The sequence below is a fragment of the Vulpes vulpes genome, chromosome 11 (genome assembly GCF_048418805.1).
Source record: "Vulpes vulpes isolate BD-2025 chromosome 11, VulVul3, whole genome shotgun sequence".
NCBI classification, from domain to species: Eukaryota; Metazoa; Chordata; class Mammalia; order Carnivora; family Canidae; genus Vulpes; species Vulpes vulpes.
In genome coordinates, this window is record NC_132790.1 from 17688551 (window position 1) to 17704914 (window position 16364).

Consider the following 16364-nt stretch of genomic DNA (forward strand, 5'->3'; position numbering starts at 1 on the left):
TTTAGGAATTCCCTTTTCTTTGAGCAAAGGGCTCTGGGGATAGGGCTGGGGAGGTGAACCGTGGGCCTGCACACAGTGGGATTGAGGTCTGGAGCAGCAGTTCAGTTGTGGGATCATGGATGAAGCTGACAGAGCCTGGGGGCAGAGGAGGCCCCTCCAGAGACCCAGGGGTGTCTTTCTTGCCGCAGGCGAGAGCCTAAGATTCCCTATGTGCGGCTGGAGCGGCTTAAGATCTGTGCTGCCTCCTCGGGAGAGATGCCTGTGTTCAAGCTGAAGCCCCAGAAGAATGAGCAGGATGGGAGCTTCCTGCTGATCATCGAGTGTGGCACAGAGTCCTCCAGCATGTCCATTAAGGTATCACTCTGCTCTGTCTTGTCCTTGAACTTGGCCCACCCTAGGAGCCTCTCTTCTCTCTGCTTCTGTCAGAATTCTAGCTGTGGGTCTGGCCCTGTCCAGAGTCTGGTCTGAGTGGGGCTGCAGCCTGGCCAGACTTACCCTTGGCTGTGAGGGACCTGTGAGATGTATATTAGAAGGAGCTGTCCCAGCATTCACAGGGTTCAGCTGGCCTGGGGGCCTGGAATAAGCTGGTGCAATTCACTGGTGCTGTGCTCTGCCAATGTCCTTCTTCTTCAAGGTCAGCCAGAACAACCTGCCTGATGCCATCCAGGCCCCAAGTCTGGGGGGAAGAAAGGTTACTGTCACTTCTCTGGCTGGACAGCAGCCACCAGAAGGGGAGGGTGCATCTCCTGAAGAACAAAGACTCATCCCTCGGACCCTTGGAGCCAAGAAGGGGCCCCCAGTACCAATAGAGAATGAGGACTTCTGTGCTGTGTGCCTCAACGGGGGAGAGCTACTGTGCTGTGACCGCTGCCCTAAGGTGTTCCACCTCTCCTGCCACCTGCCGGCCTTGCTTGGCTTCCCAGGGTGAGCCATGCCTGTCCAGGCCTCCACCTGCCTAGCAGGGTGGTCTCCAGGAGGTCTGTTCCCAGTCCACACAGCTCCCTGGGCTAGGCTCCCTCCCCCTCTGGGCCTGTGTGAATTGCAGGTTTGTAAGTCAGTGGCCCAACTGCTGTGTGCTTTCTGCACATGGATGGGTAGATATTTGATATTTGAATGGCTTTCTTTTTTTGTCTGTTCCCAACTTCCTTCTACACACACAGATTTGTCCCCATACTCCCGTCACAGCCCCTTGCTGAGTCCTAATTTTTGTCTGGATTCACTCTACCCCAAGTTACTAAATTTCTTTCAAGCTTGTTGAGGTTAGGAAGCCATTCCCTACAGGGCTACAGGGCTACAGACCGAGTCTCCCAAGCCATTACTCACCTCCCCTCTCCCTCGGGTATCTTGGAGCAAAGCAACAGAGGAGGTGACTTTGGGCCACGTGCTGCAGCCTAACTGGGCCTCACCTGCCTCCACAGGGGAGATTGGGTGTGTACCTTGTGCCGCAGCCTGACCCAGCCCGAGATGGAGTATGACTGTGAGAATGCCCGCTATTACCAACCCGGGATGCGGGCCACCCCTGGCCTGAGCATCTATGACCAAAAGGTAGGGAAGGGTCTCTGGGAACAAGGTTCTTTGCCTAGAACAGCCTCCCTGTGCCAGGGCTGAGGCCTTTCTGAGGGGATGGGAGGCTTCTTCAGGTACCTCTCTGATGGGCGATGCCTGTCAGGCATCGCCCATCAGGGGGTTTACAGTAAATTCCCTCCTGCCAGCTGTTTTCCTCTGGCCTGGGGATGGGGGGGCTGTGCTCTGCCTTGAAGGCATGGTGGTCCACACCCCATGGGACAGAGCTGATCCTGCTGGAGTCAGTTCTTCTGCAGGTGAGGCCAGGGTGGAATAACGTGCTGCCACTCTGGTTTCTGCAGAAGTGTGAAAAGTTGGTTCTGTCCTTGTGCTGCAATAGCCTCAGCCTGCCCTTCCACGAGCCTGTCAGCCCGCTGGTAAGGAAAGCCATCTGTCTGTGCCAGCTCCCAAGGTCCTGGGCCCGGGGTGGGTCCCAGGGGTACCCAGGGCCGGCTCGGAGCATGGTTGCTGGAAGTTGGGTTGATATGTGTCTGGGCTAGTGGACCCAGCTGTGGCCACCACAGCCCCCCAGCCCAGCGACCAACTGCACCATGCCTGACTAGATAGTGAGCTATTCCTCTTTTTCCCTTTCCCTTTGTCCTCTTTCTCCACTTTTCTTCTTGGTGCCGTTTGTTCTTGTTCTTGTGTTTCTTCATTTCTGTTCCAACTCATTCTCCATCTTTCCCTCCTCCTTATCTGTACCTCTACCCTTTCTCTCTTCCTGCTTTGCTTCCCCTTCTCTTCTGCCCCAAGGCCCGGCATTACTACCAGATTATCAAGAGGCCCATGGACCTGTCAATCATCCGGAGGAAGCTGCAAAAGAAGGACCCAGCTCACTACACCACCCCAGAGGAGGTGGTGTCAGACGTCCGCCTCATGTTCTGGAACTGTGCTAAATTCAATTATGTATGTCTTGCCTGTTTTCCCCCTCCTGTATTTTCCAGTGACCCCAAGACTCATGGCTGGATGGGAATAATCAGGTTTGGTCCTGAGTTGCCACGAGGACCTGGGAACAGACTTTCTGGGGTCCCCTGTAGTGAGTGTTGATAAGCTCTCTCCCACACTTGGGCCATAGCATGGACTTAGGAGGAAGAAGGGGGGAGTGCTAGTGGTTGGCTGTCTGTGGGTAACTGTCAGGGTCACTTCTGCTTTAAGAGATTATACTAAACTGGTTATCGTGAGTCTTCAGGAGGAAATGTCACATTTTAGACCTCCAGGAAACCTAGCCAGGCTTTGTACTCTGTATAGCTCTTGAGGGACCTGGAAGAGATGGGCTGGTGGAGACAAGCCAGACCATCACTGTTCTCCTTCCCCTTCAGCCTGACTCAGAAGTTGCAGAGGCTGGCCGCTGCCTGGAAGTTTTCTTTGAGGGCTGGCTGAAGGAGATCTATCCGGAAAAACAGTTTGCCCAGCCGAGGCAGGAGGACTCAGACTCCGAGGAGGTGTCTAGCGAGAGTGGCTATTCCACTCCCCAGGGCTTCCCATGGCCTCCCTATGTGCAGGAGGGCATCCAACCCAAGAGGCGGCGGCGACATATGGTAAAGAGTTGCTGCCAGCTGGCAGTCGGGTGCGGGGGATGGTTGAGGAGGCAGGAGGCACCCAAGCAGCATGTACAGAGCAACCTAAAGCAAAACTGCTCAGGAGGCACAAGAGGCTGGTGACAGTGAACCCTTGCTCCCAACCCCTTAGTCTAAGAGGAAGGCAAGGCAGTGTGGAGCTCATTAAGTCTAATTATCACTGAGGCTTAAAACTCAGAGAGGTGGATGTACCTGCCCAGGTCACCCAGCAAGTTAGCAGCAGAATCGTGGCTCCCAGTTTGCAGCTCAGTTCTGGTTGTTCTGCACTGTGATCCCCTGGAAAAGAGAAATACCTGGTCTCATTGCCTGATCTCAACTTGGGCTTAGAAAAGAGAAAGGGATATTTTCAGCCCCTTGGTGTAGAGAAGGAGGGAGAGGTGTTGCTTGCAGCAAAGAGAGCTCCTCTGACCTTGTGTCTGGTCCCACATACACAGACTTGAGACGTCAATTCAGTGTTGTTTCATTCCACTGAAATGTACTGCCTGCCTGCTGTGTGCCAGGGCCCGACCAGCCACCGCCCACCCCCCTCACCCCCCACCCTGGGTTATTTACTGTACCTGGTACACCATAGCGCTTAGTGGACCGTAGTGAGTTTTGCTCTTGTGTTCCTGGGGTAAAATAAAACACTTTGGCTCTGGGGAGTTCCAATCTGGACACTTTGCCTTTTCACATTGATAAGTGCTACATTTGGCCATGTTGATTCCACACATTATTTTTTTTTCTTTCAGGAGAATGAAAGAGCAAAAAGAATGTCATTCCGCTTGGCCAGCAGCGTCTCCCAGGTGTGAGAGATGGCAGTAGAGCACCCTGGCAGCTGGTGTCCCATCCTGTTGACCACTCCTCCCCACCTTTCAGCTCATTCTCTTCAGATTGTGGATATGAGACAAGTCTTGTTGAGCTGTGTAGTGCTCTTCTTTGCCGTTTGCATTTTACAGCATTCATTTGGGAGCCATAGTGCATCCACTACAGAGAAGATTTCAGTAATAAACAGCGAAGAGGGAGGTGTTCCCGATTACCAGAAAAATCAGATGTGTAGGGTCCCCTTGATGAGACCAAGCCTGGTCGGGCTTGGAAGGACCTAACTTCCTTGGTGTCTTTTCTCTGCTGAGGAAAGCAGACTTTTCTCACCTATCAGTGTGCAGGGTTCAGGAGCAATGTATATATATGTATATATACATATATATCTGAAGTCCTCCTGGACCCAGAGGGAAGCAAAAGAAGTGAGAGAGGTTCTGACATATGGCAGGCCTGTGATCCCTGGCCTAGCACAGCCAAAGACTGTCACTGTTTGCCTTTGCTTGGCCTGCCGGGACAGGAAGCTGCCCTGTGCAGGGTAATGGAGGCTTCTAGAGGCCTTAGGTCTCAATTGGTGCCTATTCGGGTTCTAACGGTTTTCAGGGTATTTGTTTCTCATGCCCCCTATACCGATGTTGACTTAGGTGGCCGCTGTGAAAGTGCTCTAGGTGATATGGCATTCTCGATGGGGCCAGGTGGCTGTGCAGGGACTGCTGACAGCTTCAGGCTCATATTTCACCTTGCAGGCTTAAGGAGATGTCAACCTCAGAGCCTGTGCTCTGTGCCACTTACTTTGGGTTCTTAGTTCTTCCTTGGTGTCAAAGCTTCCTAGAAGTGATTGTCAGTGGCCATCTCTTCATTGCCTCCACTCAAAGGTCTGGATGCTGAGTTCTGCCTGGGAAATCTGAGAGGCAGGGGCTGGCCAAGGAGGTTGACCCAGAACCAGCTCGCCCTGCTGGGTTCCTCCTCTCTCTTAGAGATCCTAGTCCTCAGCTTCTCCACTTTTGCAGAGCCAAAGATCAGAAGCAAGTTCTCTGACTTGCCTGCCTCCAGGCTGCCCACAGCCCAGAAAAAGCCAAGACTTTACTGGCAACCCTTTTTTGTTGGAGGCTGGAGAAGGCCAGAGGACTGCCAGGAGCCCGAGCTAACCATTCATGGGGATGTTCCATCTTGGATGGAGAAGGGGAAAACTGAGAGGTGAGGAGCCAGAGTCCTTTGTTGACCTTGAAGCAACTTAAGGATTATTTCTCTGAGAATTCAGAGGGAAGTGTTCTGGAAGCCACAGGAACAGGAATTCCAGATCACATCTCAGATGGAGATGGATCTTCATGGTCTGTGCAGGGTGTTTGGGAGGAGGAAGCATAGGAGATGCTGTGGGTCAGGGTGTTCCCCAGCAGGAACTTGGTTGAGAGGGAACCTACTGCTGCTGATGATGGGGGAGCTGTGGACCTAGCACTTTGGTGGCCCTGCCTGCAGACATAGCTTTCTCTGGTCTGGTCATGTCTTTGCTAATTTCAAGGGAGTCTTAGGTCAGGGCTTTATTTTTTGCTAAGAGATGAAGTTTAAGGAAGTTCTTGTGTGTAGGGCCTTTGTTAATGGGAACATTCTGCTTGGGGAAGACATTTCTTCTCTCCTTGTGAGTTTGTGGTATTGCTCATTTCCTTTGCTACTTAGGCTGAGAGGCTATCTTCGCTTCAAAGCCAACCATGCTCTTGGCCTGCCATTCCTTCACCAGCCCTTGCCAGGCTCTCCTGTGCAGACAGACTTCCATAGTCCAAACAGGGGTAACTAAGTCTTTTTGCTCCAATAGCCAGGCAATCTTTAGACCTAGCCCCTCTGCTCTTTGGGCCTCACACGACTCTCTGGATTGGGCTTTGGCCACTTTCCTGTCAATTTTTTAAATCTTTTTCTCTGTTTAGTTGACTTGGCAAGATTCCCTCTGTAGTTACCTCACAATTCGTGCCCTTGTCATCTTTCCTTTATTGTGGGCCCCACTCCCCCTCTCCTGAGTGAGCATTATGGTGCTATATGTCGGACAGCCAGGTGAGAGCTGTGACAGGCTCAAGCCTGGTTGAGATTCTTCCACAGGACTAACTGGAGACCACAAATATGAAGTAGAAATGCCTGGCTTCCCTTCTCTTAGTGAAGCTCCCAGCTGGATATAGCCTGCTGGGCCAGGAGATCTTAGTAATGTAGAAGAGAATCACATACTCCTTTCCTGTCACAGAGACCCTGCATGCTGCTGCGAGGCCCACTTTTGGCACCTGAGCAGACGTAAGGTGTCCTTCCCTGCAAGGGTGTGAGGCCCTGGCCCACAACGGCACCCCTGCCCTGGTTACTCCACACCACTGCCCTCTCCCAGGCTTTTCCTGTGGACTTAGCACCAACGTTTTGAGTCATAGTTTTGTTTCGTTTTGTTTTTGCATGCAGAAAACAGGATGTGACTTTTTAGAAATTAAAAAAACAAAACAAAACAAAAAATCCCCAAAAGCTGCTAGCTGAGTGACTGACTCCAGGGATTCTTGCTGACATCTGAACTGATCCTGCTTTTGACTTACTCTCCTGATGGCCTCTTCTAAAGTCCGTCAAGTCCTTTGGCCCTTGACAAAGTCGTGAAATGAAAATGCAGTGAGTTCTGGGTCCTCACAGTATAGAATGCAGTCCCAGAGGAGAAATTGGACTGCTTGGATGTTCCGGGAAATAGGAGAGTGGAGGGGCTTCAGTGGATGCGAAGGGGATTTTATTTTATTTTATTTTTTTGCGAAGGGGATTTTAATGTAAAAATTGGTGCAGGATGAATTACAAAGGACTGTTCCAGAATGTGGGGAGGCTGGCACTACTTGACTTCTAGATTGCTGACTGCATGCCCTCTGCGGGTACCCCTCCTGACAGTGGCAGCTGCCTGACCCTCTGCAGGTTCTGCTCTCAGCAGGCCTCACCATCAGGCTCAGCCGGTTCTGGCTCCCTGCCCCCACTCCTGGCAGCAGGTCTTTGCCTTGCTTCCTAGACCTAGACCTCTCCTTATCTTTCCCAGACTCTGCCCTGTTTCTTCTCTCACTCCATGAGGTCACCTGTAGTCTTCTTTTCTGAACTCCTGAACTGAGACCTTGCTCCTTCTGGATCACCATCCCCGTGCTACCTCTTCTCCCACTTCCTCTCTGCTGTTTATTTAAATTGCCTGCTCCTTTAGCCCAGTTCCTTATCAGGATTCTGAACTTTCTTATCCCCTCCAACTCAAGACTTCCCCTGAAGGTGTCAACCATTCTCCATTTTTTGCATCAGCTTACTTTCTGCTCCCTCCTCCTGGGTGGCAAAGAATGGCAGCTTCATAGTTGACACCCTCAGATGGGCTGTCAGCATCAATCGGTGTATCTTTGACTTGCAGCTACACTGCTGTCTGCCTGTGCCCCTCACCTTTGCTCTCAGCAAATGACTGACCCCATTGCCTGCTTCACAGAAAAGGGTCCCTACAGTGAGAACCTCCTTGCCCATTTGCTCCTCTCTCCCTCCCTTCTGTCTGTGTCTACATCTCTCCTCAGATCCTTCCCGTTTGCTCCTGTTTGGTGCTCCGTTTCTTGAATCCTGCTTTACGGCCTCCAAGACTTTGCTCTGTCCCTTATCCCACTGCTTCTACTTCCTGGGTCTCAACCTCCCTCTCTGTTGGTTGTTCCACAAAGCATACAAACAAGCACAGGTCTCTGCCAGACTAAAACAAAGCTTCTTAGAGTCTGTTGCCTCTTATTCATTTCCTTATTAGCCAAGTTTCTTTAAAAAAGGATTTGTTTCATTAATTCTTCTCTGTCACTCTTCAGCCCTCCACAGCTTTTCATAAGAGTCACCAGTGACCACCCAGTTGCCAAATCAAAAGAATACCTTTCAGGCCTCAACTGTCTTGAACTCTCCACAGCATTTCATACCATCCATGGCTTGCTCTTTGAGACAGCCCCTTTATGTGGCTTTTATGACACCACAGGCCTCTGGGTTATCCTCTTATCTCTCAGCCACAGAGGCTGAGCCTTTCTTGAAATCTTGACAAGGGAACACATCTTTTTTTTTTTTTCTTTTTTTTTTTTAATAATTTTTATTGGTGTTCAATTTACCAACATACAGAATAACACCCAGTGCTCATCCCGTCAAGAAGGGAACACATCTATAGCTTTTTGTGGTCTCCCCTCTTTAGGAATTGGGCAGTCAGGAGGAAGCACAGCTGCTCCTGCTCCTTACCCTCCATGTCTCTCTGTTTTCCTTGAATCTGTTTCTTCTGCTGGACTCAGTTCTCCCCATGCCAGTCATGTGTATGAGCTCTCCAGGGAGGACAGCATCCGTGAGCCTTCCCCTGTCTTTCCCAGTGCAGCACGGGGACAGATTTTAGCTACGTTTGCCAGGAGATCCCATCTAAGTCAGCCAAAGAATGTGAATTGAGTCCTACCAAGAAGCAGTTTGGTAAATGGGATTCCCAGGCTGGTGGGCAGCTCATTGCCATGATCCCCATACCAGTTAGAGCCAGCCACAGTTGGTAAGGTGCTTGGGATCATGGTAAAACATGGTTTTACCTAGTTCATTGTGCTCCTAGTCAGAAGGAGGATCTTGGCAGGGGTGGGTGTCTGCCACTGATAACTTTCTGGTGCAGAGAAAACGGAGCAGTGCTGTGACTCATCACTTGCTTGGGGGCTCAGCTGAAGGCAGTTGACTGCTTTTGGTCAGGTCTTTCCCATCTGTACTGATAGCACCACTTGCTTGCTCCTATTGTTCCCAGAGCTGGAGGCAGATATTGGTTGTTTTCTTGGAGATGGGGTGATATCGTAGAAAGTTAACTGATTTGAAATGCTGAACACCTAAATTTTAGCTCCATCAGTTTTGAGCTATGTGACCTTGGGTACAGTTTCCCCCACTTATAAAGTTGGTTGGGGGAAGGGGTTGAAAACAGTGATCTCTCAGAGGCTTTGCTGCTGGAAAAATGGTGATGGTGATTCTAACTCTAAAGCTCAGGCCACACAGGGAGCAAGGGAATGTTGGGGGTAGGACATAGCTGGGGAGTCTTGGCCAAGGCAGGACAAAGGGACTCACAGGCCAGACTGAGATGTTTGGAGAAAGCAGCTTTGAGCTGCTTCTTGAGCCATATGGCCATTCATCAAGCTGTACTTCTTTTCTTGGATATCTAGGGTGAGTTCCTCTTTGGCCTTTTTCAGAAGTGGCCATTGGATCCAAAGCGGTTGGGGGCAGGAGGGAGGAATATTGTAAAGGGAAGTGTCATTAATCTTAAAAGGACCCACACGTTCAAGAACAAATTAAAAGATAGCACTTTTCTTTACCAACAATTGCGTCCTGGAGTGTTTCTTCAGTAACAGTGGTTGAACCTACTTCATGGTCTTCTTCCCCTGGACTCCAACATCATTAAGAACACAAGATGGGGAAGAAGAGACTGGGAAGCCTTCTGTCTAGGGAAGAACTCAAGTCTCTGCTTCTTATTGCACGAACACAGCCAATTCTTCAAAATTCAGGCAATGAATCTGAGGCAGTTAGGGGAAAACCATCTTATGAGTGCCCGCCACTTCTAGGCACTGAATACCTCAGGAATGTCTTTTATAGAGTCACCTAGACTTAGCTCTCCTCTCTGCCCACTCTAAACCAGTGTTTTCCAGTCATTTGGGGTATAAGGACATTGTTTTGAATATTTGTCATTCATTTTGACTGCATAGAATCTGAACTCCTTTCTATTTGGGCAGAATTCCCCACTTCAGGAGTCTTGGGAGGCAGAGCTCACTCCTCACTACAGTAGCTAAATATATTAAAATCTTGATTTATCAGCATCACTTGTAGCTAGGATACAGGTCTAATGGTAGTCACACACACACACACACACACACACACACACACACACAAAAAGCAGAGACTATAGAGACTTCTTTGGTGATGGTATTGGTTGCAGCGAGGTGAGGTTTCCATGGTAGCAAGAGCTGCAGAACAAGCTGAAGCCTGTGGTGCTTGATGGCAGTGATGGTTTCTACAGCAGACCAATTAGCTCCTAATTCTCTTGCCTTTCTTTCAATTCTGTGAATTCTCTAAACAGATATTTTATAAAATCATTTTCTGCTTAAATTAACCAGAATTGGTTTCTTTCCATTGGAACTAAGCACCCTAACTGATGCGGAAATCTCCGAGAATCTAATAAAGTCAGGGGCCCACTCTCTGAGCTCCAAGTCCTGTGGTCTATTGGACACCACTTTGGCATTTCAATGTCGCCTGACATATTAGCCAGTCCCTGGCACTCTTAACATATTCTTCCATACATATTCCTATCTTGGAAGCCAGGGACCTGAGAAGAAAACCAGGGATATGTGGTGTCAGAGAAGTTTGTGTTTCAAGGAAGGGTGATCATCACTTTTAATGCTTAAGACCTGGAAGTCTTTCTAACCCCCATCCTTTCCCAGAGTGGCTCAAGTACCCAAAACCTTACCCATGCCTGCTCTGAGCTTTCTGCTGTGTTTGTCCTTACTAATTTTATTTATGCTATCCTTCTTCAGGTCCAAGAAACATACAGCCTATCTACTCCCCACTCCTCAGTTTCCATGGTAAGCTGCTATAGCAAGACTACTCTCCATAGCAAGCACTGCCCTGGCAGATAGGCCTGCAGTGGACTCCTTCCTTCTACACATGTGGCCTGTGGACTATTTTATCCAATAGGCAGTGTAGGAAGAGTACCCAGGGCCTGGTAAAAATAAGTCCTAAAAAAATTAAAAATAGCAAAACCTAAATAAATATTCAGTGTCTAAATGTCAAACCCATTAATTGTTAATTTCATAATATTTCTCCATGAATGCTGGGCCTACACAGCTGGAGGCTAGAGGTACAGCAACGCCCAGGAAGCTTAGGAATATCTTTTCAGTCCAGTGTACAAATAAAGCTCTGTTTTTGGTATAAGAATCTAGGCTCAACTGCCATAAAAACAACAAAAAAGATCCCAAAACAAAGGGGCTTAGGAAAATGGAAATGGATTTCTTTTTTAGGTAGTAATCCCAGAGGTAACCAAACAGGTTATGGTAGGTAGATGGCTCTGCTCTGTGAGATTGTGAGATAACCCAGGTTCTTTATAAATTCTGGTTTTACCATTCTCTAGGATGTCACTTTCATCTACAGGATTGAAGTGGTTGACCAGTAGCTTATCTGTGTTCCTGTCTGGAGGAAGGGTAAAGAGAGGAAGAAAGGAATAAGCAATTTTATTCAAAATCTGTGTTTTGGACATTGTATACATCACTGCTTCTGAAATGTGAATTAAAGGAAGCATTCCCTATTTTTAAGTCTGAGCTTTGAATCAAGATTATTGTTAGATTTCTTCCATGCATGTATGTGTTCCAGTAATGCTAATTGGATGGCATTATAATAGAGTTTCATGGATAAAACCTTGTTTAGAAAACAAAAACAAAAAGCTTGTGTCTTGGAAGTTGTATATACGTATCACTGTTTCCCAAAATCAGTTGGTTAGATCTTATTCATAAGGCAACATCCAGCTATAGAGGAAGCTTGAAAACACAAGCACCATAGTCTCAGCCATGCCCCAGCCAAAGGACTAAGGCCTGGTGCTGGTAGAAGCAGTTGTCCTTCTCTAGGGCTCTACTGTACATTTATTTCAGTGAGTACCAGGTATGGCCCACTGACAATGTCACTTCATGGCAAAGGCTGTGCCAGGGCAGTGCCTCTGTGACTTTTTTTTTAAGTTTATTAGTTAGCTTATGGAGCATTCATCCTCTCTTTTCTACATGAAATGTGTATCTGGATAACCAAATATTTGATGAGGGGCAGTGTCTCTTGCAGAAGTATTCCAGCTAATAATTGAAAGGTTGATAGTTTGGAATATCAACATTTTCCAAAGCCTAATGAATGGATGAATCTGGTAATGACCATGCATGACTACCCATATCACTAAAAGAAAGACATCCAGACATTACATGTCTCCTGATTAAAGAACACAGTATCACCTATGAAGTGCTTCCAAACAAATAGGAGCTGACTTTAATCAGACCTCTAGGTCTAACTACAAATTAAAAGATAAAGCTCTCAAGAAAAAAAAAAAAAAAAGACATAGCTCTCAAATGACAGGAATTGCAAAAAATAGAGGAACACCTTTAATGACATCACAAGGATATAATCAGTAAAATCTAGTCTGTGGAGCCTATAGGAAAAATGACCTGGTTCCTTCAACAGATATATTATTGTAAGGGGGATAGAAGTGGGATAGACAGGAAACATATAAAGAGACTTAAAATGCCAATTTTACACCAATTGTAAAATATGGAACTTACTTACATCCTGATTTAAACAAACTAAAAATATAAGACAATTGGGAAAAACCAAACACTAACAGGATATTTGATGATATCAAAAGCTTATTTTTTATGTCATTTGAATTTGTTATTTTAAATTTTTATGGTTTTTTTAGATATGATAAAAGGCTTGTTATATAGAGTGTTAGAAATGACGAAAAGCCTGTAGAAGATGGTTAAATAATTAATAAAATGGAATTTTAAATGATATTTAAGGAGTCTATAAGGCATACTTTAAATGAGACAAAGGTTCTCAAAATCTTTGTTTGGATTAAGAATCCAACAGAGTAATGAGATGCGTAAAAGGAGAAGAAAATTCTGCAGTTCTTCTGACTTGAGAAACCTCTCAAGTATTTCTGAAAGCAGAGATGTCAGTTAAAAAATTATCAAAAGAGGAATAAATTATTAATACAAGCAAACAGATTTTCAGATTTGATTACCTTTTATAGAACATCATAACACTCTGAAGTACAGGCCTCTTGAAAGATGCTTTTGTATGAATAACATTTCCAAGGCTCACTGAACAATCCTGCTTTATTTCTATTAGAAATTTTCATGCAGTCTCCACACTGGACAGGAGGGTAACATTGTCTAGTCTTTTTTTTTTTTTTTTTTTTGTACGTTGTTTAGTCTTTAGTGTTAGACTAGGCTGATTTTCCTTTTCCTTTTTTAAATTATTTATTTATTTATTTATTTATGATAGTCACAGAGAGAGAGAGAGAGAGGCAGAGACACAAGCAGGCTCCATGCACCGGGAGCCCCACGTGGGACTCGATCCCGGGTCTCCAGAATCGCGCCCCGGGCCAAAGGCAGACGCCAAACCGCTGCGCCACCCAGGGATCCCCCCTTTTCCTTTTTTAAAGTTTATTTACAAGAAACACAGAGAGGCAGAGACATAGGCAGAGGGAGAAGCAGGCTCCCTGCAGGGAGCCTGTTGCAGACTCAATCCCAGGACCCCAGGATCATGACCTGAGCTGAAAGCAGATGCTCAACCGCTGAACCACCCAGATACCCCAGACTGGGCTGATTTTCACTAGCAGTTAGAATGGCCTAAATTTTCAAGACTGAGCACTAAAATTCTATCATTTCACTTTAAGACAAAATTTCCTGGGGCACCTGGGTGGTTCAGTGGTGGAGCATCTGCCTTTGGTTCAGGTCGTGATCCCGGGGTCCTGGGATCGAATCCCACATCAGGCTCCCCACAGGGAGCCTGCTTCTCCTTCTGCCTATATCTCTGCCTTCTCTCTGTGTCTCTCAAGAATAAATAAAATCTTTTTAAAAAAGGACAAAATTTTCTAAGAAACTTTAAATGTATAATATAGAAAAGAACAATTACATAAAATACCTAGTCCTTAAATACTAGATACTAGATCAAAAAACAAACTCACTTGTAAAGGACATAATTGGGACAAGTGGGAAAATTTTAATATGGGTCCATAATTTGCATTAATATGGAATTTCCTGAGCATGAAATTTGAACTGTGATTACAGGGGATAATGGCCTTGTTCTTGGGTGATACATGCTCAAGTATTTAGGGATGAAAGATCATGTTGCCTGCAACTTTTAAGGGTTCAGAAAAACTATGTGTTGTATTATTATAGTAAAAGGAAATGTGGCAAAATGTTAACAATTGGTAAATGTAGATGAAGGGTATATGGGTGTTTGTTACACTGTTCTTGGGAAGTGAAAGGCAAATTTAATAAATGAAATATGAGGCATGCATCTGGAACAGCAATATGGAAAATACTTATGAGATGATGCCAGTTTTTAAAAAGAGAACACAAAATTATATGTAAAATAAAGGAAAAAAGACATAAATATATTAAAATGTTGCCAGTGGTTGCCTTTTCTCCAAACTTTGCTCTAAAAAGTTTTACTACTTTTATACACACACACACACACACACACACACACACACACACACACACTTTTATCATGGTATGTTTCAAATATCACCTAGTGTGAATTAGCTCAAAGCTCCCTCCTCAGCTTGTCCTGATCACCCAATCTGAAGTGGACCCCCCCAGCACTTTCTCTCACAATCTTGTTTTATTGTCATCATAGCACTTACTACTATATTATTTATCCTCTTATTTTGTTTTTTTATTGTATGGATCACCCGTCCTATGATATAAGCTTTCCAAGAGCAGAAATCCTGCCCTGATCCTAGAACAGTGCTTGTACATGCTCAATGGCTATCTGTTGACTGTAACTCAGGTCTTTGGCATTCAATCTGCCATTTTACTGGGCACTCGGAAGTCTTGGGAAGGGGAAGAACATGTCCAAGGTTCCGCATGAGTTCGTGGTGATGTCAGAACTAGAACTCAGGCTTTGTGACTCAGGTCTCTATCTGCTCTTCTTTCAAAATGTCTCAGGCCTAGCTCCTTGGTACCAGAGAGTGGCAGTAGAGGATGCAGTGCATTCCCCTTGTTGCAGTGTGCCGGCAGCCCCATAGGTGGCGCCAGCGGCACTCCTTTAGCTCTAGGGAAAGTCTGAAAAAAATGGGTAAATGCAAACTCCAGAGAGACATTTTGATGAGAAGCAGAATACTTGACAGTCTTAAGCTGTCTCTCTACCGACTGCTCATTAGTTGTAATTATACGGTGGAAAAATCCACATTTTGACTATGTGACCAAAAAATCCATCACAGTGAGGGACAGATGGATGTGTTGTTGAGTCCAGAAGTGATACACTGAGAAGGACACAATATCACTTATACAGTTACTGAAGCACAAGCTGAATCTAATAGGAAAAATATCAGACGACCTTCAAATGAGAAATGTTATATTAGGGTCAGGGCCTAGGGGACTGGATTTTTTAAAAATGTCGTCACTAACAATGAAGAAAGATTGTGAAAATGTCCCAGATTAAAAGAGGCTAAAGAGAATTGACAACAAAAGGCAATACCTGAGAGTAGACTGGGTCTTGTAGTGGAGGGGAGGTGGGAATGCTATAAAGGACATTATCAGTTCAACTGATGAAACTGGAGGAGGGACAGTAGACTACATTAGTGTATTGATGTTTAACATACTACAGCTGATAACAGTCCTGTGGTTATATAAGGGAACATTCCTTATTTTTAGGGAATATGCACTGGAGTATTTAGGAGTAAAAGGCCACAGTGTACGAGACTTCCCCTCAAATGGTGTGGGAAATATACATATATTTCTAATTTCAATATATAAAATATGTATTATATATTGGGAGTATATACTTTACCTATTGAAATTAGAAAAATAAATATTTGCGTACAGAGGTATAAATATAGAGATATAAATAAAGCAAATAGAGTAAATGGTAATAGGTAAATCTGGGTAAAGAATCTTTTAACTATTTTTACTTTTTCACTACTCTTTTTATTATTTTTACCTTTGCCACTTTTCTGTAAGTTCGAAATTATTTCCAAATAAAAATGTCAGAAGCAAAACCAAAGTAAAGGATGGCGGTTCTGGGCACCTCCTCTGCCTGCCCTTCTTTCTGTTGTACGATTCAGAGCTGGTGCCCTGCCTCACTCGTTCCCGTCTTCTGCTGTCCCTTGCTTCAGTCACTCCTCTCCTGAAAGGACTGAGTTTGGCTTCCAGCCTCTGAGGCGGAGGCCGAAACTTTGTCCATGGCTGGGAGATGCCACCGAGGCCTCCATAAGGAGATACAGAGGAGCAGTGGAGGGCTCTGAGTCCTGTCTTCACCCCCACTCGGCCTCTGGGGCCTAAGGGTATCTGGGGGGGTCGGCTCATTGAAGCAACCAGGCTCAGGCTGGGTTTCCCCAGCCACTCTGAAGAGGTGTCCGTACCTGGCAGGCACAGCTAGGCTGGGGGTGGTAAGAGCCTTGGCAGTGTTGGGACACTGAGGGCTTCACTCTCCTTTCTCTCTACCTATAGTTTCTTGGAAGTGACATAATCCGTTTTCTCTCCTGAGTCTGGCATCCTGGAGGGGCCTGACTCCTTAGGAGTCCTTCCAGTCTTCCAATGATCTCTTTTGCATTAGATCAGCAACAGTGGATGTCAGGTGATAGGGAGGTAAGACATTTACCCCCCCCCCCCCATTGGACCCCCTGCACTTCTTCCTGGAATGACTTCTGGTGGCGTTTTCCCAGGCTCCATACACTTC

The 16364-nt window shown here is 46.2% G+C and overlaps 1 protein-coding gene across 10 annotated transcripts in view; it reads left to right on the top strand.

Annotated features, from left to right (window-relative positions):
- The window catches only part of TRIM66 (tripartite motif containing 66), a 60339-nt gene extending 51086 nt beyond the window's left edge, over positions 1–9253 (top strand). For all 10 annotated transcript variants that reach the window (XM_072725679.1, XM_072725680.1, XM_026008304.2 and 7 more), the window contains 7 exons: positions 189–354; positions 635–924; positions 1419–1545; positions 1866–1940; positions 2317–2469; positions 2883–3101; positions 3869–9253. In XM_072725679.1, the coding sequence (XP_072581780.1) occupies positions 189–354; positions 635–924; positions 1419–1545; positions 1866–1940; positions 2317–2469; positions 2883–3101; positions 3869–3928 (1090 nt within the window). In that variant the 3' untranslated portion in view covers positions 3929–9253. The remainder of the gene's footprint in view (positions 1–188; positions 355–634; positions 925–1418; positions 1546–1865; positions 1941–2316; positions 2470–2882; positions 3102–3868) is intronic.
- Positions 9254–16364: the final 7111 nt, after the last annotated feature.